Source organism: Seriola lalandi, unplaced genomic scaffold, assembly GCF_002814215.2.
Source record: "Seriola lalandi dorsalis isolate HSWRI2012SDOR001 ecotype SW California unplaced genomic scaffold, Sedor1 jcf7180002054735, whole genome shotgun sequence".
Classification (NCBI taxonomy): Eukaryota; Metazoa; Chordata; class Actinopteri; order Carangiformes; family Carangidae; genus Seriola; species Seriola lalandi.
In genome coordinates, this window is record NW_019525288.1 from 2,156,891 (window position 1) to 2,176,239 (window position 19,349).

Genomic DNA, 19,349 nt, shown 5'->3' on the forward strand with positions numbered 1-19,349 from the left:
AAGCAGCAAATCTTCACTGAGAAAGTAGAAATGACTAAAAATATAACTGCATTTCCAAAATTGTTGCCAATTGTTTTCTATCCATAGACCAATCCTTTCACCTCTACTTCCAGTGCTGAGGAAAAAAAAAACTTTTTAATGGACATCCTGTTGGTTTTTTCTATTTAGAACAGGAACTAGAATAAACAGATAAGATGGAATGAAGTTTTCAAACTGTAATAGTGATAGGATCATACAGAAAAGGATGGGCTGGGATCCCTGTCATTTCAAATGCCTGCTGCAATCATCAGCTCCAAATCTCATAATCTTTCTGTCATAATTTCCCAGGGATTCAATATACTTTTAATTACATACAAAATTGTTTAAGCAATTACGGCTGCTCCTCAGGTGGCATAACAGGCCTGCATAATAACGCAGGATACTTTCATAGATAATATATGTAAACACTGGTACTGGGAATTTTCCATAATAGAAAACTTTAACTTTGAGGAACAATAAACTTTGAGTGATGTGTGCTACATTCACGGTCAAACTTATAATGCTAATGTAAACATTCTTAAGTAACCACATATATAGGCTATATAAGAGTACTATTTAATGTGTGCTCTTCTTTTACATTATACTCATGCCGTCTCTGTTCTGACTCAATTTGAATGAATTTCAGAATAAAAGTCAGCCCATTAACATGAATTCATTTCCACTGAGTTGAAATCTCTTTGTCTGCCTTTTTGATAAACGACTTAACTGAAATTTCAAACCACCCCAGCCTGGCCCCTGCGCGTCTCCTGGCAGGCGTGTTCAACGCACGGTTTCCTTTTTTGTAAACAACAATGAAGTGTGATATTTGAAAAAAACAGATGCGCCACCGGTGAACTACGAGCCACCAATCATTTGTAGTCTGTATCCAAAGCGGCTTTTGAATCCCTCCTTCTCTTCCCACCTCTTCAAATTCATTGGCCGCCAGAGGAGTAGCGACAATGTTTAATGCACCATGCGGTGTCCGGAGTTCAGTCAGTGAGAGGAAGCGCTCATTGTGCTTAGGGCTGTGTTACGTGCGGAAAATACTAAATAACGACTGTGCGTATATATTCAAGAAAATCACCCCTTTTTTCCCTGACAGCTACAGAGAGACTTGTAGCAGAATGCGGCGTTGTTGCTGACCACCTCCTCAGCAGCTGTCTCCCTGTGTGGACTTTGACGGGGACGGCGGACAAGGACAAAAATGCCACTTCGGGAAACAGTCACCCAGCGATGTTTCGGACGGGGGAAAAAGCACTGATTCCCCTTTGAATATCCACTTTGGATCTACCTTACTACACATCTGGATTTTGTCTTCTTCTCCTCCTCACAGAGTGTTTCTCCGAACAGTTTTCCTTCCTGAAGAACGGTGACTCACTGCAGGCAGAAGGCGAGCCGCTGCATCCTAATCAGACAGCGGATAGGACTTCAGCTCATTGACATTACAGTCATACTTTTGTGGAGCACTTTTTTTTTTTTTTTTATTTCCACTGCGCTGCACTGTAGCCTGCCTGTACGGAAGCTTGTGGATTTTTTTTCCTGCACAGAAAGGGGAAGAGGGATACGGGTGGTACGTTAGTGAAGTGGTCAGGGGATGAAACTCTCCCTGAACCCTGCTGGAACTGAGTGTTTTGATTTTTACACTTGTATTTTTTGGACTATTACAGCAGTTTCTTCCGGTAAGTTTACGTTTTTTTCCCTTCATTTTTTTTTTCTCTTTAGATCTGTTTGTGATTGTGTAATTTCCCACTACAAGCTCTGTCTGTTTCTCGTTTCCAAACGGTTCCTATTTAGCAACCATTCCCGTCCATGCGGATGCAACAGCTTCTACCAGGGACCGTTGAATGTTGCAGAGAGAGGGAGAAACAGAGAGCAGCAGTGAGAGAGAATTACACGGCTATGCTGAGATGTTGGCAGCTCATTTCAGATTTTTTTATAAGGCTCATTTTAAATATCCGGATTATGCGGATTTGTTAATGCTTGTAAGACGCTCATTTTATACACACTTACTCCAATAGCCTCCACAATAGGCCATCTTCAATTGTACGCCTGCAGTGTTTCCATATTATTAAAGTTGCCGTATTACAGTTTCAGTCAGCATTCTCGTAATGTGTGAATGGGCCATTATCATGCCAGGGTCAGGTCGCGCGTTGCACATTAGTGATAGATTAAAAACTGCATTCTGAGTCTCGTGTTTATAATGATACATGTGGTAAATAAGCCACAGGATGAATCTTTATTTCCCTGTGTATCAAGGCTGCGCAGTGTCTTCCCAAGGTTAACTAATTGACAAGCTTCCCCCATAATTGTGGAGATGAATTACACATGAGCCCTGTTTCATTCTTGGCACAGCGGTGGATCTGATTTCTTCCTGGCAGAATGGCTAGTGTAGCGTGGTCTGTTTTTTTTTTTGTTTTTTTTTTGGGTGACCATTTGACATGTATAGATTATAACAAACATATTTTTTTCTTTTTTTCTTTCTTAGGTGGTACGAGTGATCACTTACAATGACTATTCTGTTTGGAGACTGGATCGCGACTACTGCTCAGATGAGTCTGGGCGCTCAGCTGAATATAAATTAGGTGTTCAGCGCCACAGATTGCTGGAAGAGGCAGAGGAAGAGAGCGATAGAGCAAAGACAATCTACAAAGACTTAATGCCAAGGCCTCACATGATGAACAGAACTCTTTTTTTGATCCCAAGTAATAGAAATACCAAATTTGAACAAAATATCAACAGGTCAAAGGAAGCGTAAAACACAACACAGATTATAGCGGCTTTCACTGGAGTGGGGATGTATCTTTCTATTTTCTTTTTCCTCCTCTTATGGGCTCAAGCCCTGACATTGAAAAACTTGAATTACTCTGTCCCAGAGGAGCAGGGTCCGGGGACAGTGATTGGGAACATTGCCAAAGATGCCAGACTCGGACTCGAACAGATTGGGCAAGGAGGACAGGGTAAGAAAGCCAACTTCAGGGTGCTGGAGAACTCAGCCCCGCATCTCATTGACGTGGACCCCCAGAGCGGACTGCTGTACACAAAGCAGCGGATCGACAGGGAAACATTGTGTAAGAGAAACCCCAAGTGCCAGCTCTCCATGGAGGTGTTTGCCAATGACAAGGAGATCTGCATGATCAAAATAGATATTCAGGACATTAACGACAACTCACCCATTTTCCCCTCAGATCAGATTGATATTGACATTTCTGAAAACGCTGTGCCAGGGACACGCTTTCCCCTGACCAGCGCACATGACCCAGATGCAGGAGAAAATGGGCTGAAAACCTATCAAATAACACGCGATGACTACAATCTGTTTTCCTTGGAAGTAAAATCCCGTGGGGACGGGACAAAATTCCCAGAGTTAGTTATTCAACGACCATTGGACCGAGAAGAACGAAGCCATCACACCCTTATTTTGTCAGCCACTGATGGGGGTGAATATCCTAGGTCAGGTACCATGCAGATAAATGTTAAAGTTATTGATTCCAATGATAACAGCCCTGTGTTTGATCAGCCTTCATATGTTGTGGAGATTCCTGAAAATTCACCTCCTGGTAAAGTCCTTATCGATTTAAATGCCACTGATCCTGATGAGGGCAACAATGGACAAGTAGTCTATTCTTTTAGTGGCTATGCTCCAGAGAGGATCCGGGAGCTCTTCTCCATAGATTCCAGGACAGGGGTCATAAAGATTCAGGGTGAAATTGACTACGAAGAGAGCCCAGTTATTGAGATTGACATCCAGGCAAAGGATCTAGGTCCCAATCCAATCCCAGGCCATTGCAAAGTTACTGTTAAAGTGCTTGACAGGAATGATAACTGGCCATTAATAGGCTTTGTGTCTGTGAGACAGGGAGCCATCAGTGAGGCAGCACCTCCAGGCACTGTCATTGCTCTGGTCCGTGTCACAGACAAGGACTCGGGCAGGAATGGGCAACTTCAATGCAGAGTGCTAGGTAATGTCCCTTTTAAACTTGAGGAGAACTATGATAACTTCTACACAGTGGTGACAGACAGGCCCTTGGACAGAGAGGTGCAGGATGAGTACAATGTCACCATAGTCGCCAAAGACAATGGCATTCCTCCTCTAAACTCTACGAAATCCTTCACCGTAAAGATTTTGGATGAGAATGATAATGTTCCTCGCTTCACCAAGTCAGTTTACCTTCTTCAGATACCTGAGAACAACATCCCCGGGGAGTACTTAGGTTCAGTTCTGGCACATGACCCAGACCTCGGCCAGAACGGCACAGTGTACTACAGCATAATCAACTCCAACGTGAGTGGGGGTGATGTCAACACCTACGTTAATGTGAACGCTGCTAATGGAGCCATCTATGCTGTGAGATCCTTTAACTATGAACAAATTAAGTATTTCGACTTTAAGGTTCTAGCGAAAGATGCAGGATCTCCTCACCTGGAGAGCAACGCCACAGTGCGCATCAGTGTTCTGGATGTCAATGACAACATCCCCGTCATTGTTCTGCCCCTACTCCAAAACGACACAGCTGAAATTCATGTGCCGCGTAATGTTGGCGTTGGCTACATTGTCACCACAGTGAGGGCGGTGGATAATGACTATGGGGAGAGTGGGAGGCTTACCTATGAGATCTCAGATGGCAACGAGGAGCACCTCTTTGAGGTTGATCCGGTGACTGGAGAGGTGCGAACTGCCCACCCATTCTGGGACGACGTGAGCCCCATTGTGGAGCTGATCATCCGAGTATCGGACCACGGCAAGCCAACTCTCACTGCTGCCGCCAGACTCATCATCAAGGCTTCCAATGGACGTCCCCCTGATGGACTGCCGCGCACAAAGGACAGTCAGAACTGGGATATGTCCCTGCCTCTTATTGTAACTCTAAGCATCGTATCCATCATGCTTCTAGCTGCCATGGTGACCATAGCAATCAAGTGTAAGCGGGAAAACAAGGAGATCCGTACCTATAATTGTCGCATTGCAGAATACTCGCACCCTCAGCTGGGGAAAGGCAAGAAGAAGAAGATTAACAAGAACGACATCATGCTGGTGCAGAGCGAGGTGGAGGAGCGGGATGCCATGAATGTGATGAATGTGGTAAGCAGCCCTTCCTTGGCCACCTCTCCCATGTACTTTGACTACCAGACACGCCTGCCACTCAGCTCACCAAGGTCAGAGGTCATGTACCTCAAACCCACTGCCAATAACCTCAGCGTGCCCCAAGGCCACGTGGGATGCCACACCAGCTTCACAGGCCCAGTCACCAGCACTACAGACACACCTACTAACCGCATGTCCATCATACAGGTAAGAGAAATTGCACTCTTCTCCTTCACTGTTGTGCCACCGTTTTCACGTCACACTCCTCAGAAAGCTCCCATGTCCTAGATCAACGCTTGTAAAATGAAAGAAAAAGAAGACAAGGACAGGCAGAGGCAGAGAAGCCCAGGAGCACAGAGCGAAAAGAACGAAGGGAGGGGTGAGCATTAGAAGGATTAAACAGTCATTCTGGTGCTCTCATAGAACACAGCCAGTGACATCAACACAAATCAGTTGTGCTTCAAATATGTCACGACAGGCTTTTCAAATCTGTTTTCCTGTAGAAATTTTTCATAAATCACTCAATCACTGTTATTTCATTCCTGTGGGGGAAAGATTTTAGCCTGTGGCTCATTTTTAAGCAGTCCCATTTTAAACTACCCAATTGTCCCACAGATATTTGCATGTCCTAATCCAATAACAATAATTATTTTGAAAACATACCTGTATATTACTTTAATGCACATAGTAACAGTTGCAGCTGTAATGTCATAAAATGAGAGTTAAGTTACTCAAAACAATGAGAGACACTTGTTTACTGTTTCATGCTACCGTTTATAAGAGATCAGTCATCAAATTCTGCCGCTCTTTGTAGTTAATTCTAGCGATTTTAATTCCTAGAGATTAGCAGATTGTACTTATTTTCACGGCTACTTTATACGTATTTGTGTGGAGCACTTGGGTGTATAAGCCTCTAACGTGATAACTTCCCTGTGTCTTTGGCCTTAAGCCCATTAAAAGTCTGTCGTGTCAGACGAGGATTAAGACCTGCTTAAGACGGTGGTATGTAACACTGGGGATAATGGGCAGTTCTAGCATTGTGAACTCTTTTTCTCATGTTTACCTATTGTTAACAAATAAAAAGTTTATGTTCCTAATGTAATTTGATAGAAGAAAGAGTCATCCACGAGTTTTATTATTATTACTTTCTGCCTGGTACTATTTGGCAGAATAGGAGAATTCTTTCAGTTACATCCTGATGGACTGTAACTATTAGTGTCTCGATTAGGCTCTTTGCTGTCTTTTCTAGCCCGCTATTTGCGCTGGACTCGGATGTGACGATGACTGTGATCAGATGTGACGTGTTCCCACCAGGGAGGAAGGCCACTGTCTGTTGTTCCCACTCTCAGTCTCAGCTCTGCTTCTATTATGAGCCAGCTGCATAGGGCAGGGGTCAGCACAAAGACCGTTAAGGCTTCCTAATCAGAGGGACAGAATAATTGCTGATCCATTCTGCAGGCTGTTTCTCTGCCTATGCAGCGATGATAAATTAGACTGTGTGAGGCTGTTGCACACCCATTTTGTGCACTTCTTTTCTCTTCCCCCCTTCAGACTGTCAAAGGGGAAAACAAGCAGAAGCAGCAACAACACATTCCTTAGTGTCTTGTTTACAGAGGGTCCCCTCAACGCATCAGGCGTGCAGGGTGCTCTATTGTATTATTCAACAGAAACCTGTGTAGAGGGAGATGGCCTGAGGCATTAAGTTTCTTCAGAAGCTGTACAGAAGCGTATCACTTTCTTCCCTCCTCCCTGCTTCCACCTCCTCTCTCCGTTCGTGTGGACAGTAAGTAACCTGAGTCAGAGGAGAGTGGCTATGGGAAAAATGTCAGGAAACAAAGACAGAATTCCCCTTCCATCGATCCCAAGGCCTCTCAGCCCATCTGTCACTACAGTTGCCACGGGAGGAGAGGTTGAATAGGAAAAATAAATAAAGAGATTGATAAAGGGGGAGAGCATATCGCCTGCTTAGTCACTTTCACAAGGGCACCTTAGTGCTGCTGTGTTCGTCTGCACCTAGTAGAGCTACTGTAGCTATCTGCAACTCCCAGTCTCTCTCCACACTGCTGCTGGTCTCTAATGATGTTTTATAGTGGTGCACTGGCATACAGACTGGGTTTGGTCTCTAGCTGGGAGAGGGGAATAATATGAACATATCAGCAGAGCTCTGCTGGCCTTATCATTGTCACCGCCGTGCCAGCACCCGGCCCAGTGGAGAGCTTCATTTCATTTGTAAAGAGAATTCCTGGGATAAGGAGATGGATGATACGTAATGATGCCTAATTCCGCTTAAGGCGTTGAAGGGAATTACTTAGTGTGGAATCAAGGTTAAAACCAATCTGCTGCAAAATTCCTCAATGCTCTGGAAGAAGGGATTTCAGTAATTCGCTCCAAAGAGTGAGCCTACGCCCACTCTGTCTTTGAATACATTTTAGGATTTTGTCCCACATTATGTTTAGCTTCAGCAGCCGTGCCAGACTGTGGCCCACTGACTGCTTCATAAGTTTTTCTGCTGCTGTCTTGCTTCCTTGTTTGAAAGGCTCTCCTCATTGTTATCAGACATTCAAAAGACTCCCGTGACATTGCTTTCAAATGGTCCATAATTTATCATATTGATTTGTTTTGATAAGTTTTGAGTGTTGTAATTTGATTCACCGTGAAACTCTAATTAAACAGAGTCGCAACTCGGTGGGACACGATCCATGTTAATAAGGTGCAGGTGGTACAGAGGCAAAGGGGGTCTGAAAGGCTATAAAAGCCGCCTTTAGGTGGCGGCATTCTGCCTTGTGTGGGGTGGCATTGAGATGAGGGTGTCAAGGAGAGAAGGGGCTCTGTTCTCTGCTGACTTATCATTGTCACTCGTCACTTGATAAGGAGAATCCTCCTGCTCCAATAATAATAATAATGATAATAATAATGAAACTGTTAGATATAAATATTTAACACATGGAATGTTTTTTTTAACTTCCCGACAGCATTTCATGACAATTATTTTGAGTGACAATCAGTGAATTTACCCAGCAACCACTGAATCCCTGATATTTAAAAGCTGCTGACAGTTTTGCTGAATATAAATTAGAAAAACCTGGCAGATTTTCTCTTGTAGCAATTTATGATAAACTAAGGTCTTTGAGTGGTCTCTCAAAATGACTGGCAGCCATTAACCTATTGAGTGAATTTATAGAATACCGGGAAAGAAAAACAGTGAAGAGGTGTGATTGTAATCATTTAAGCAGCGTGTATGCAATATAGGAGATAAACATTTCACTCCTGTCCTCTGTTTAGGTTGAGCATATGCATGCCAACAATGTAGCTGGAGCAGATGTTGAAAATGGATGCTTCCAAGAATGGTCTTACTCTGCATAATTTAGGGAGATTGTGTGTGTGTGTGTGTGTGTGTGTGTGTGTGTGTGTATTTGTGTGTGTGTAGGTGTGTGTATTTGTGTGTGTGTAGGTGTGTGTAGGTGCGTGCAGGTGCGTGCGTGCGTGTGTGGGTGCAACGTCATTGTGCATTCCAGGCGTGTGATTTAAGCCTTTAGCTGGCAGACTCCATGACAGAGCCCCTCTCTTTTATGAGTGTGACAATCTTGCATTTGTCCAAACCTTGAAACACCCTTCCTCCAAGTGACACACACACATTCGTGCGCGTGCACACACTCGTGCACACAGACACACAAATGCACATATAACCAGGCTTGGGCTGTTTTTAAGGTTTCTACAGCAAAGTCTTATCAAAGCCTCCGTTGTATATTGTATTGAAATTGCTCCCACACTTCACTGGCCACTGAGGCAATGAATAGAAAAGCGCTCTTTATTTCATTTCTCTCCCTCCCTCTCCCCCATCATCTTTAGATAACTTCCTTCCGGAGCTTTCTATGGAATGAGTTTGGTAAACCTGTATGTACTGGAGCCTTCTTGCTGACGGGATTGGGCCGCTCAGCAGCCAGATGCACTGACAGTCATTTACAGGAATGAGAGGCAGTTCAAGAGGCCATTTGTAATTTGTGTACTTTTGTCCCCTAGTTGAGTTCTTCTGGGCCACTAGGCCAGATTTATTTTATTTGAGCTCGCCAGTGCATAAAAAAAATTATCAGCTTGCCTTAGGGTGTATCTTCATATTTCCTCAAATAAACCTGCTGCTACTGTACACAACACTACATGCTGAAATTCTGAATTATTAATAGGCAGTTTTATTTTTCTTCGTCTCCCCCAAGCTCTAATGATAGACACAAGTGAGAGGAAGTGAAGTCAGACCACAGAATGTTGCTCCGGGGAACAAGGGTAAATTATGTTATCTCTATTAAAACGAAACATAGAAGTTTTTGTCATTGGGTGTTTCGTTTATTAGCTGCCATCGCTGCTATTTTAGCGGTGGTGTTAGGCAGAGGCACTTGTTTCAGTGCCGACGTGTCAGTACGTGTAGCAGTGTAACACACAGCACAAAACAGCAGCTATATTTGCATCCCCTTTCATTAATAAATCATAACATTTAACAAATCAGCGGAAAGTGGAAGATGTCACGATAAACATCAGAGGTCTCATGCTACATATTTGTGAAGATGGGAGGAGGAGGAGGGCAGAACACATGGTAAGTAACAGAAGCTGCTTATTTTCTGGTATAGGCTGAATTTGAGCATTCATTTGCTTTCTCCCGGGTCTGTTTGCAATGTGAGGCAGCATGAGGAAAAGTAGAAATTACTGTTATAATCTCTCAAATATCCTCCTCCACTCTCAACACCTAAGTGTTTCAAAGAAAGGTTGAGGAAATCTCCCATTTCCAAGAATGATGATACAAATTTCTCATGCTGAAAACTTCCTGCAATTCCTCAAAGAGTTACACAACTAATAGTTCATGTGCAGATACATATTATAAGTACTCAGAAAATTAGTTTGAGATTGGAGGCTGCTGTGGAAGTTGATGTTTTATTTATTGCCAAGTTCTCAAAAATCCAAGTCACCCTGCTAAATAATTGAATATAAATGTAGGCCCCTGACTATGCCCAAGAGAAGACACAATTTCTCCCTGTAACTTATAACAAACTGTGGACAGAAGTAGGCAGATATGCATAGATGGATGGATAGATGACTGAAGCCAATAATTTATGTATGCAGGGTATTGTCTTCCCTGGTCAGCCTCTGGAAATCCTTTCACCCAGCTGTTGTGCATTCATGTGTCCAGAGCACTTAACTGTGCTGCATAATTTCATTATTTTAACAGACCTCCTGGTCTGACAATGCAGGGCAACAAAAGAATTTTGTTTTTGCCAGTGCAGACAGGATATGAGAACACAAGTTGACCTCCGTGATGGCCGGACTGGCCGGACACATTAAACCAATTTGCTTGGTTCAATAGGAAGCAGCCTATTGGAGATGGCATGGGCACGATAATAAGACTGTGGATTGTCAGTAGACGTTCAATCCCGACTTACTGTGTGTTTGTGTGTGTGCGAGAGAGATAAAGGGGATGTGGACGATGAGGACTCCCTCTGCCTAATTCGCTGACACTGGAGCTTCAAAGTATCTCGTCATTTTGTCGTGTTAGTCCTACCAGACTTAGTAATTACTTTTCAATTCTGTTGTTACAAGGCTACATGGCTGCTCTCGTTTTTTCTTTTATTGTGGCTCTTTGTTTGACAGTGTATCTTGTTTTCCTGCCTATGCTGATGCTGCAAGTATTGAATGTAAGTGCACGCCTACACCAGAAGGATCTGAGGGTGTTCTACCAGACAATCCTTTTAACTGCGATGTGTTTTCTTTTTAATATCAGCTCTTTCAATACATGCTATTTTATATAGGAAAAAGAAGATTGTGAATAAAAAAAAAAAAAAGAATAAAAAAAAAGTCTTTGCATTCCCCCAGTAGACTCTAAAACATTTACTTCTTTGCTGCTGGCATTGTGCTCAAACAACTCAGGCACAAGGAGCCAACCAAGCATCAATGAGGTCACAAAACAAGAGAACAAAACATAACCTTCACAGTGGAGGAAGCGAAGATTCAGCTGCCATGCGTCTGTGTGTGTCTGTGTGTGTGTGTACGTACGTGCACACCTACACATGCACCTGTGCTACCACCAACTGTGCTCTGAAGCACCGGTCTTGCTGGTTCCCTCAGATTGGAATGGGCTTCCCTGAAGGGGCCGTCTGCCCCCTGTGGGCTCTTAGATCCCTCCTGGGGTCTTTAGACTTAACATTTTAAGCAGCAGGGGGGCTGGAGCTGAGATGGGTATAGATAGGAGTGACCTCACTGTAATGCGCACCGAGATGCTCGGCACACAGAAGGCTACATAGGCGTACATGGCATGGCAATGTATTCTTTGAACTGCCGGCAGCTCGGTCTCCTTGCTGTAAATCAAACACTTTCAAAGTCAAACAAAGTGGAACTGGCTCTGCTGCGTCTTGGCACCGGTCCAACCTGAGAGTGCTTTTATTTCTTCCACATCTTCCTTCACTGTGCCCCCTAGGCATGTGCTGTAGCAACAACACGCAGCTCAAAGAATGAGTTATGTGAATCTGTTCTCACCTTCTATCTCATTAGTATAAGAGAAATGATTTATCCCTCTCTCCCTGAATCTCTCTCTCCTTGTCCTTGTCTTCTACAGTTCAGCACTTCTTCAGCTTCATCAGTAATGTGATTAATTGATCGGAGAGATATACCATGAATGCCATCTCATTTGCTCTAATTTCACCTAACTACATGTCAAAACAAGCTGCTATAAAACGAGCTCCCTCTCCCTCGCGCAACCGCTGGAGTTTATTACAGCGACCTGATCCAAAAACAACAATTTGCCTTGCAATTTGAGGAGTATTTTTCAAAACAGTGATGTTTGCATATCTGAGAAAGTCCAACACTCTAATAGCAGAGATCCCACTGTCTCTTCTGCTCCCGCTTTATATCCGCAGCGCAGTTTGAAATCTGACTCCCATGTCTAAAGCCCTGCGTGTGTCTGAGGGGAATTGACGGCCACTGTGTTTTGCAGTGGCTGTTACATGTTTGTGGAAACAGAGGTGAATGAGTCGGCACACTCAGATGTTATTGCCTAAACAAAAGGCCCACTAAGTGGTGGGCACACAAGATTTGTTGTTTGCCTGTGTCTGCTCTTCAGGGTAGCAGGGACAACGCCGAATGCTAATGGCATATTGAAAACGGTGTACTTGGCCAGTCTCATCTTTTCCCATTGTACCGCACAGATGTACTCAATTGGCCCCTCGCTGGGTTTATGTCTTAGAGAGGAATCTTTTTGGGGCCTTTAGCATTCAGATCAATTGCTGGTTTGCTCCATTTCTTATTGATTTTTGCTCTGTTTGGTACTGAAATACTGTATTTCATTATCTTTCGCTCTGAGCATTGTTTAGTGTTAAAAAAAAAAAAAAAAAAAGCCGCTCACTCACTCCCTTCTTCACTTTCCCAGCTCTTGCTCTGACTCGCTTCCTTTTTGGATTCCCTCTCTTTCTCTGTGCTCTTGTCATCTCAGATAAGCGTTGCAATTGCTCATGTTACTGACGACCCGAGCCAAATTCATAATGATGAGATTATCTTGTCAACAGTACAGAGTGTATATGTCTACTGTATTGATCTGCGCACAGTCTTAATAAATGAAGTACCACGATGGAAGCGTTGGCTCAATGATAACTCTGAACAGATCTTGCTATTTATACACTCTCAACACTGCTGAAATGATGAATGGAACTTGTGTATTCTGCTCCTCTCCTCTCCTTCCTCTCCTCTCCTCACTCTCCTCTCCTCTCCTCACTCTCCTCTCCTCTCCTCTCCTCTCCTCACTCTCCTCTGCTCTCCTTTCCTCTCCTCTGCTCTCCTTCCTCTCCTCTCCTCACTCTCCTATCCTCTCCTTTCCTCTCCTCTCCTCTCCTCTCCTCTCCTCTCCTCACTCTCCTCTCCTCTCCTCACTCTCCTCTCCTCACTCTCCTCTGCTCTCCTTTCCTCTCCTCCCCTCTCCTCTCCTCTCCCTTCAGATTGATGGGGTAAAACAGCCCCTCTCCCCGCACACGCTGTCTGAAATGCGTCCTCTTTGAGGTCACGTTGACATGCTGAGTCGATGTACTCCCAGGTGGAGAGACATGGGTGCTGCTGCTGTGGGAGGAACCAATCAGATAGACTACGAGGGAGGGGTGAGCGGGGAGGGAAAATAAAATTACCAAGCGCCAGAGCCCGGGCCTATGTGTGTCTTTAACTGACTGTGGTTTCGAAAGGGAGTTTATCTGTGCATTCGTAGAGAAGGTCAGCAGGGTTTAGAGCTTGAGATTATGTGTGATTGTTTCTTCAGTGGGCTAGCTGATTAATGCTAAAGCTGTTCTGACAGATTCTTAATGCACCATAGACGCACATAAAAGAGACTGAGAGAAAGTGGCGTCCAACTCTTTGACAACGGAGCATTATCCTAAAGCCTTTTCTGTCAGTTTTTACCCAGGTGTATGGACAGTATCCTTCCTGTCTTCCGTTCCTCCTTTTCCCGGCCCCTCCTTTGCTGAGATAACTCATCACCACTGACCCGATACATATACACGAGATAGGTCACCTTGAAGTGAAACTAGGCATAGTCCATCTGCTGTGTGCGTGTGTGTGCGTGTGCATGTGTGTGCGTGCAAGGGGAGACGGAGAGGGAGAACCCAGGTGTGCGTTTGTGCACTTGTGCATGTATTGACATGTGCGCGGTGCATGTTGTGTGTCTGTGTTTGTGTGTTTTTTTTCTATATCTGTGCCTGGCCTTGGTTCTGGGCTTTGGGGAAATATCTAAAACCCTTTCATGTACGGCACAGCTCTTCCTCCATCAATTCAAACGGAATAATTTTTTTCTTTAATGTTTTTGTTCACAAGCTCTCGGCTGCGGTCCTGCTAACCCGCTAACTAAACAGCATGTTGCGGATGGTTTGCTTCAGCAGTACATTACAAAATTCTTGTTTCTTTAGTCAAATTTGATACATGCACTGGATAAGAGGGTTTAATAATGTGTTTTTGTGTTGCAGTTTATTTGATCATATTGTCCGACTCTAAAGTAATTTCTACTTCCCATCCCATCATCTGAAGAGGGAAAATGCTGTAGCTCTAACAAAGCATTGCTAACATGCTCATGAGAGCATGTTTTTTTTTTTTTCATGAAACCTAATCTGGGAAACACATTTGTTTCCTTTCTTGCTGAAACTTCGATTAGAAGATTGATACGGCTCTCACCACTCTGTACCGCAACCGGTTAGCTTAGCTTAGCATAAAGATTGCAAACAGGTCGAAACAGCTAGCCTGGCTCTGTCCAAAGCTGTTTGTTTAAACACAACATGTAAAAATAACATGTATTAGTTTTATGGGGGGGTTGTTATGTGTCCAACTATTTATTTTCGAGAAGCAGTGATTTTCTGGAGTCTTGTCGCCATGAGGTTCATATTTAACGTGCCGACATGAGAGAGGCATCAATCTTCTCTACCAACTCTCAGCAAGAAAGCAAACAAATGTTTTTACCAAGCTGTCAGAGGTAATGCTTTAAAGTGTTGTTTGTAGGCTTTCTACCTCTGTGCGTATTATGTATAGTCGCATGTGTACCCGTCTTCATGTGTACGATACGATTGGCCTCTTACCTCTGTAACAGCTTTGGATTTTTGGGCTGACTTGGCTTTGGACTAATGCGGGTGAAGCAAGGTCAGTGCTGACTCAAGACTTCAGTTAACAGCAAGGATGTTGGACCTATTGATGAGCAAGTACTGAATGATTAGTGGCTTACACACCAAGATCACATACTGCACCCTTTCCCTTTTTTCCATCGTAACTTCAAAGGCATATAAATTATTTAACATTAAGTGAAGTCCTCTGTCTCCCATTCTACTTTTTCTCCCCCAAAATTTACATATTTTCCTTCATCAATAATCAGACTGGTCCCAGCTGTGTATATACCCAGACTAGCTGGTTAAATGTGTCTTCAGAAAACATCTCAAGTAGAGAGGGAAAACAACAGTTATTTTAGGAGAGCTGGCAGACTGCTGTGTTAGGGGGTTTTTCTGTGTGTTGGAATAAATATCTATGCCAAAAGCTACATTTATCACTTACTCCTGGGGCTAAACTGCCACAGATGTGGATTGTGTTGATAGGAGTACAAACACGGCGTCTTTAGTCGCCCCTCCTCTTCACGGCACAAAGGTTTCCTCTGAGCTGGCTTCAGAGATGGCAGGTGTGACTGAACTGGCTGCTCAATTGTTGTCAGTGTAGTTGATGTTTTAAAAGTCGTACGAGTTAGAACTGCAGACACACAAAAGTGATGTTACAGAAGAGAATATAAAAGGGGACTGTAATTAATGAGAAAGATTAGAAGGAGGAGAGCTTCTTGCCCTTTTGAAATCAAAAACCTGCTTTTTGGAAAACAGAGACCTGTTCAGGCCAAACTGCCTTTGCCTAGTTTTTTTTTTTTTTTTTTTTTTTTCATTTCATTTCCAATTCCTATTTCTGTCTGAAGTGCAGATTGCCACCATCTGAACAGACTGCCTTATTATACTGCCCTGCACACATGATGACACAATTTCATCCACCAGTTCGTTCCTGTATGTTTGTGTCAGTAAATATACATGCGTGCTGTGTTTTTCTTTGCCTGTTGGTAGGAATTTGGCTTTTTCGAGTGAAAGACGAGAAAGGAAGTTCAGTTATTCAAATGACAAACTTACTAAAATTACTTCTCTGAGACCCCACCCGAACACACACACATACACACACACACACACACAAACACACACACACACACACACACACACACACACACACACACACACACTGACTCCCTAGTCTGGTAGCGGAGGATTATGGCAGACGTTTAGGTAAGTTTTAAAACCAGTCAAGGTCAGTCATGAATTCGCTCCATTTGAATGTAGTTTGCAGCTTGTTATAGGAATGGTGCCAATGCCACGGTTATGAAACTAGAATTAATTTTGCTAATTGAATATCCCACTCAGATGGTATTTTAGTGATCCTCACGTTCAGCTTGCCTACAGACAAATGTAACAGCAGCTGGTGAACAGGCAGTATAAATTTACAATGATGTAGTCTTAGGAATTATTACTGTATTACATTATTTATTGTATTTTATTTTACAAAATCTGATAATGTGTGTTTGTGATTCAAAAATGTGAGGAGATGATAAGAAACAAACCCTACAAAAACTCTTATTATAAAGATCGCATCATTTGCAGCACAAAAACTCTTCACTATGTTTGGGAGATGTGGCAGAGTTGTCCTGTTAACTACTGTCACCCCTTCAACTGCCAGTAGCCAGTGTAATTAGTAAAGGTGGAGAAGCTCCACTACGGGCAAGACATCTCTGTTGTATAGTCTACAGGAAAATAAAACAGCCTTGAAACAAACATCTCACCACTTTATTTCATTTGCTGCATATAACCTTTAGATCATTTGCATTTCCGCTCCATCCGGGTAAAAATATGCTTAAATCAATCTGCTCTTCTAAAGAAAAATCTGGTTGTTTGGACGGGACCTTGGTAAAAATGAATAACAACATTCCTTGAGTGAATGCTCATCTTGAATTCAGTTTTATTTGATTTCAGGCTATAGGTGCACTGTAAATTGGGGCCACAGTGAAATTGGGTTTAATTACCAGCATTTAGCAAAAAATAAAAAGATGCTGACAGTCTGCTGTGGTATAGAGCTTCAGTTGTGTGCATCCAATGTGTCAGCTTATTGTAATCTTTACCCGAGGGGATGTTGGTCAACATCACATCGGTTTATGGGTAATGTTCTTTTTAGTTAGATAACGATGAGTTATTCAATAATAGCTTAATCGTCCCATTAATAAATCAATTACATGCAAAGAAGTTAAAAACAGATTATTATATATTTTTGTAATTTGTGGTAAACAGATTATTCTGTATTACTATATGCCTATTATGACGAGCCTTCTGAGCCATTTTGTTTATGCAGGATTTAGTTTAGCCCATCATTTGATTTTCATGCATCATAAAATAGACTAGACTGTAAGATCTCCAGCACCTGCAATTGTGTGTGTGTGTGTGTGTGTGTGTGTGTGTGTGTGTGTGTGTGTGTGGTGACTGTCTAAGAGAGAGAGAGAGAAACAAGTTCAAGGATGTGCATTCTCTCAGGAGGTTCACATTTTATTATTTTCTACGCGAGTTGATTCTCAAGATGATAATAACAGGCTTAAGAATAGAGTTTAACAACGCTTTGTTGACCATCTCTCAGGTTCGGGGTCTGTTTATCCCTCAGCTATTCCTTTTCACGCGCTTTTAAAGTAATTTAATCTTCAATGACAAACATTATTACAAAGGATGAATGTGGTCTGCAAAAGCGGTTCTTCGGATACTTAAAAAAAAACAAAAAAAAAAACTTTCATTACTGAACTCTTACCGGCAAATGCAGCTATCCCACTTGTACATAAAGAAAGTACCTTTAGAAATGTGACCAAAGTAGTCATTTATAGACAGAAGAGAAAATTACACTTGCTCGGGCTGCTGCTCAATAGGAATTATAAAGTTGTACCAACCGGGTTGAAGGACACCAGCTTTGAAACAGAATTTTTATTTTGTCTCGTCTCTGTTAATGAAGAGACACAAGCAGGACCAGCTCAGCCCTCCCTCCGCCTGGTGCACCCTTCTTTCCTCTCTCTCCTTCTTTGCTTTTCACCCGTTGATGATTTCTATGATGTATTTATTGCGGATGATAGGTTGTGCCACATAGATGACTTGATGCTTTCCACTGGGCTCCTAATAGATATCTCTAATGACACTGCATGGTCAACCAAAATAATAGGCAATCAATGTGAGTGGTTGCATATTAATTATGAATATTGTGTCGTCGCTGGTGAGCAGTGAATATACAAGGGAGAGGTCATGCTGTTTATGCAATGGTATATAAAAGCCTCCAAAGTGCTACTTATTCCTATTTAATGAAAGAAAAAAAAGTCCTATTCCCCACAAATGAACATGAACAAAAAAATAAAAAGGAATGCTGTTATGTTCAAAATTATGAATTATCGCAGACTGTCATTAACAAGATGAGACTATTGAGTTGGATCAGAGCTGCCTGAGTCACCAGCTTCATAATAAACCAGCAGTTTTACTAAAGACCCCCATAGCAGCTCCATAAAACAGTCAGTCAGGCAGTGGCAGCACTACCACATGTAGCCTAGATGTGGGCAACTTTATTCGGCTTGAGTTTTGTTCGATTTGTGGGACTGAAGTCAGGTTAAGTACAATTAGAGATGGGGAAGAGAGGACAGAGTGTCTGTGTGAAAGGTACTTCGGGTGGGACAAATAATCAGTATGTTCTGATACAGTCTTGAGTGATATATTATTGTTACACTGGAACTAATTTCACAGCATGTCCCCTCGATTTCCTGCAGACATTTCTGAAATATTCCTTGGCTGTCCGAAAATCAAACCAACCAATAATAAAAGAAACGGATACCTTTTCATTCTGCCCATTTTTGCACATGCATCAAGTCTGTTGAGGGGTTACGTTGCCTTACATCAAACGGACCCAGAACTTTAATCATAAGTCATGTGGCATGTTGGCTCACTCGGGCATGTGACAGTTACGGTAACCTGCCATTCTGTGGCAGACATTGTGGTTTCTAGGAAAATCACCACAGTTCATGCAGGTGACTCACAGTAGCAAATCCTTCTGCACACAACCCTGCTGCAAGGCCTTCTTTATCTTCTGCTGTGGTCTGACTCGCAAAGAGCATATGAAGTCAGTCAAGGCTGCAACTGGACTTAATATCTCATAGATACAGAGGAACAGGAGAAGATACATCTCAACATATTCGGATAATGAGGCTTGTAATTCTGAAAAAAATTTCCCAGTTGAATACGCATCATGCTTTTGGGGGTCAGGGTTCACTATGTTTTCGGTACAGCTGGAAAAACAAAACACAGAATTTCTTGTAATTTATTTTGAAAAACAGTACACTTGCTTGTTGGCCGTAGATCCTGCTGTCGATTTGTAAAAAAGAAAAAGATGGATAGACTGAAAACTCCAGCTGAAACTATCAGAACTAGAGGAGTACAGTAGCAGCTGTGGGATTCAGATGAATAATCCAGCAGACTAGGTGTGAATGCTCCTTTACTGAAACATTTTTTCATCTTTTTCTTAACGTTATGCAGCGGTCTGCTGAGAGTGCAGGTTCGATTTCAGCCTTGCCTTTGGTACCTTTGTCCACAAACACAGCTCCCTAGGGCACCTTTATATACAAGAGGATGTGTTTGAGCGTAGCTGGCGTGTTGGACTTTGT

The 19,349-nt window shown here is 42.8% G+C and overlaps 1 protein-coding gene across 3 annotated transcripts in view; it reads left to right on the forward strand.

Moving 5' to 3' along the window:
- Window positions 1-1,006: 1,006 nt before the first annotated feature.
- The window catches only part of pcdh17 (protocadherin 17), a 58,031-nt gene continuing 39,688 nt past the window's right edge, over window positions 1,007-19,349 (forward strand). Inside the window, exons 1-2 of one of the 3 annotated variants that reach the window (XM_023424355.2) lie at window positions 1,007-1,697; window positions 2,504-5,308. In XM_023424355.2, the coding sequence (XP_023280123.1) occupies window positions 2,813-5,308 (2,496 nt within the window). In that variant the 5' untranslated portion in view covers window positions 1,007-1,697; window positions 2,504-2,812. The remainder of the gene's footprint in view (window positions 1,698-2,503; window positions 5,309-19,349) is intronic. The other 2 variants (XM_087178786.1, XM_023424354.2) reach the window with 2 other exon arrangements.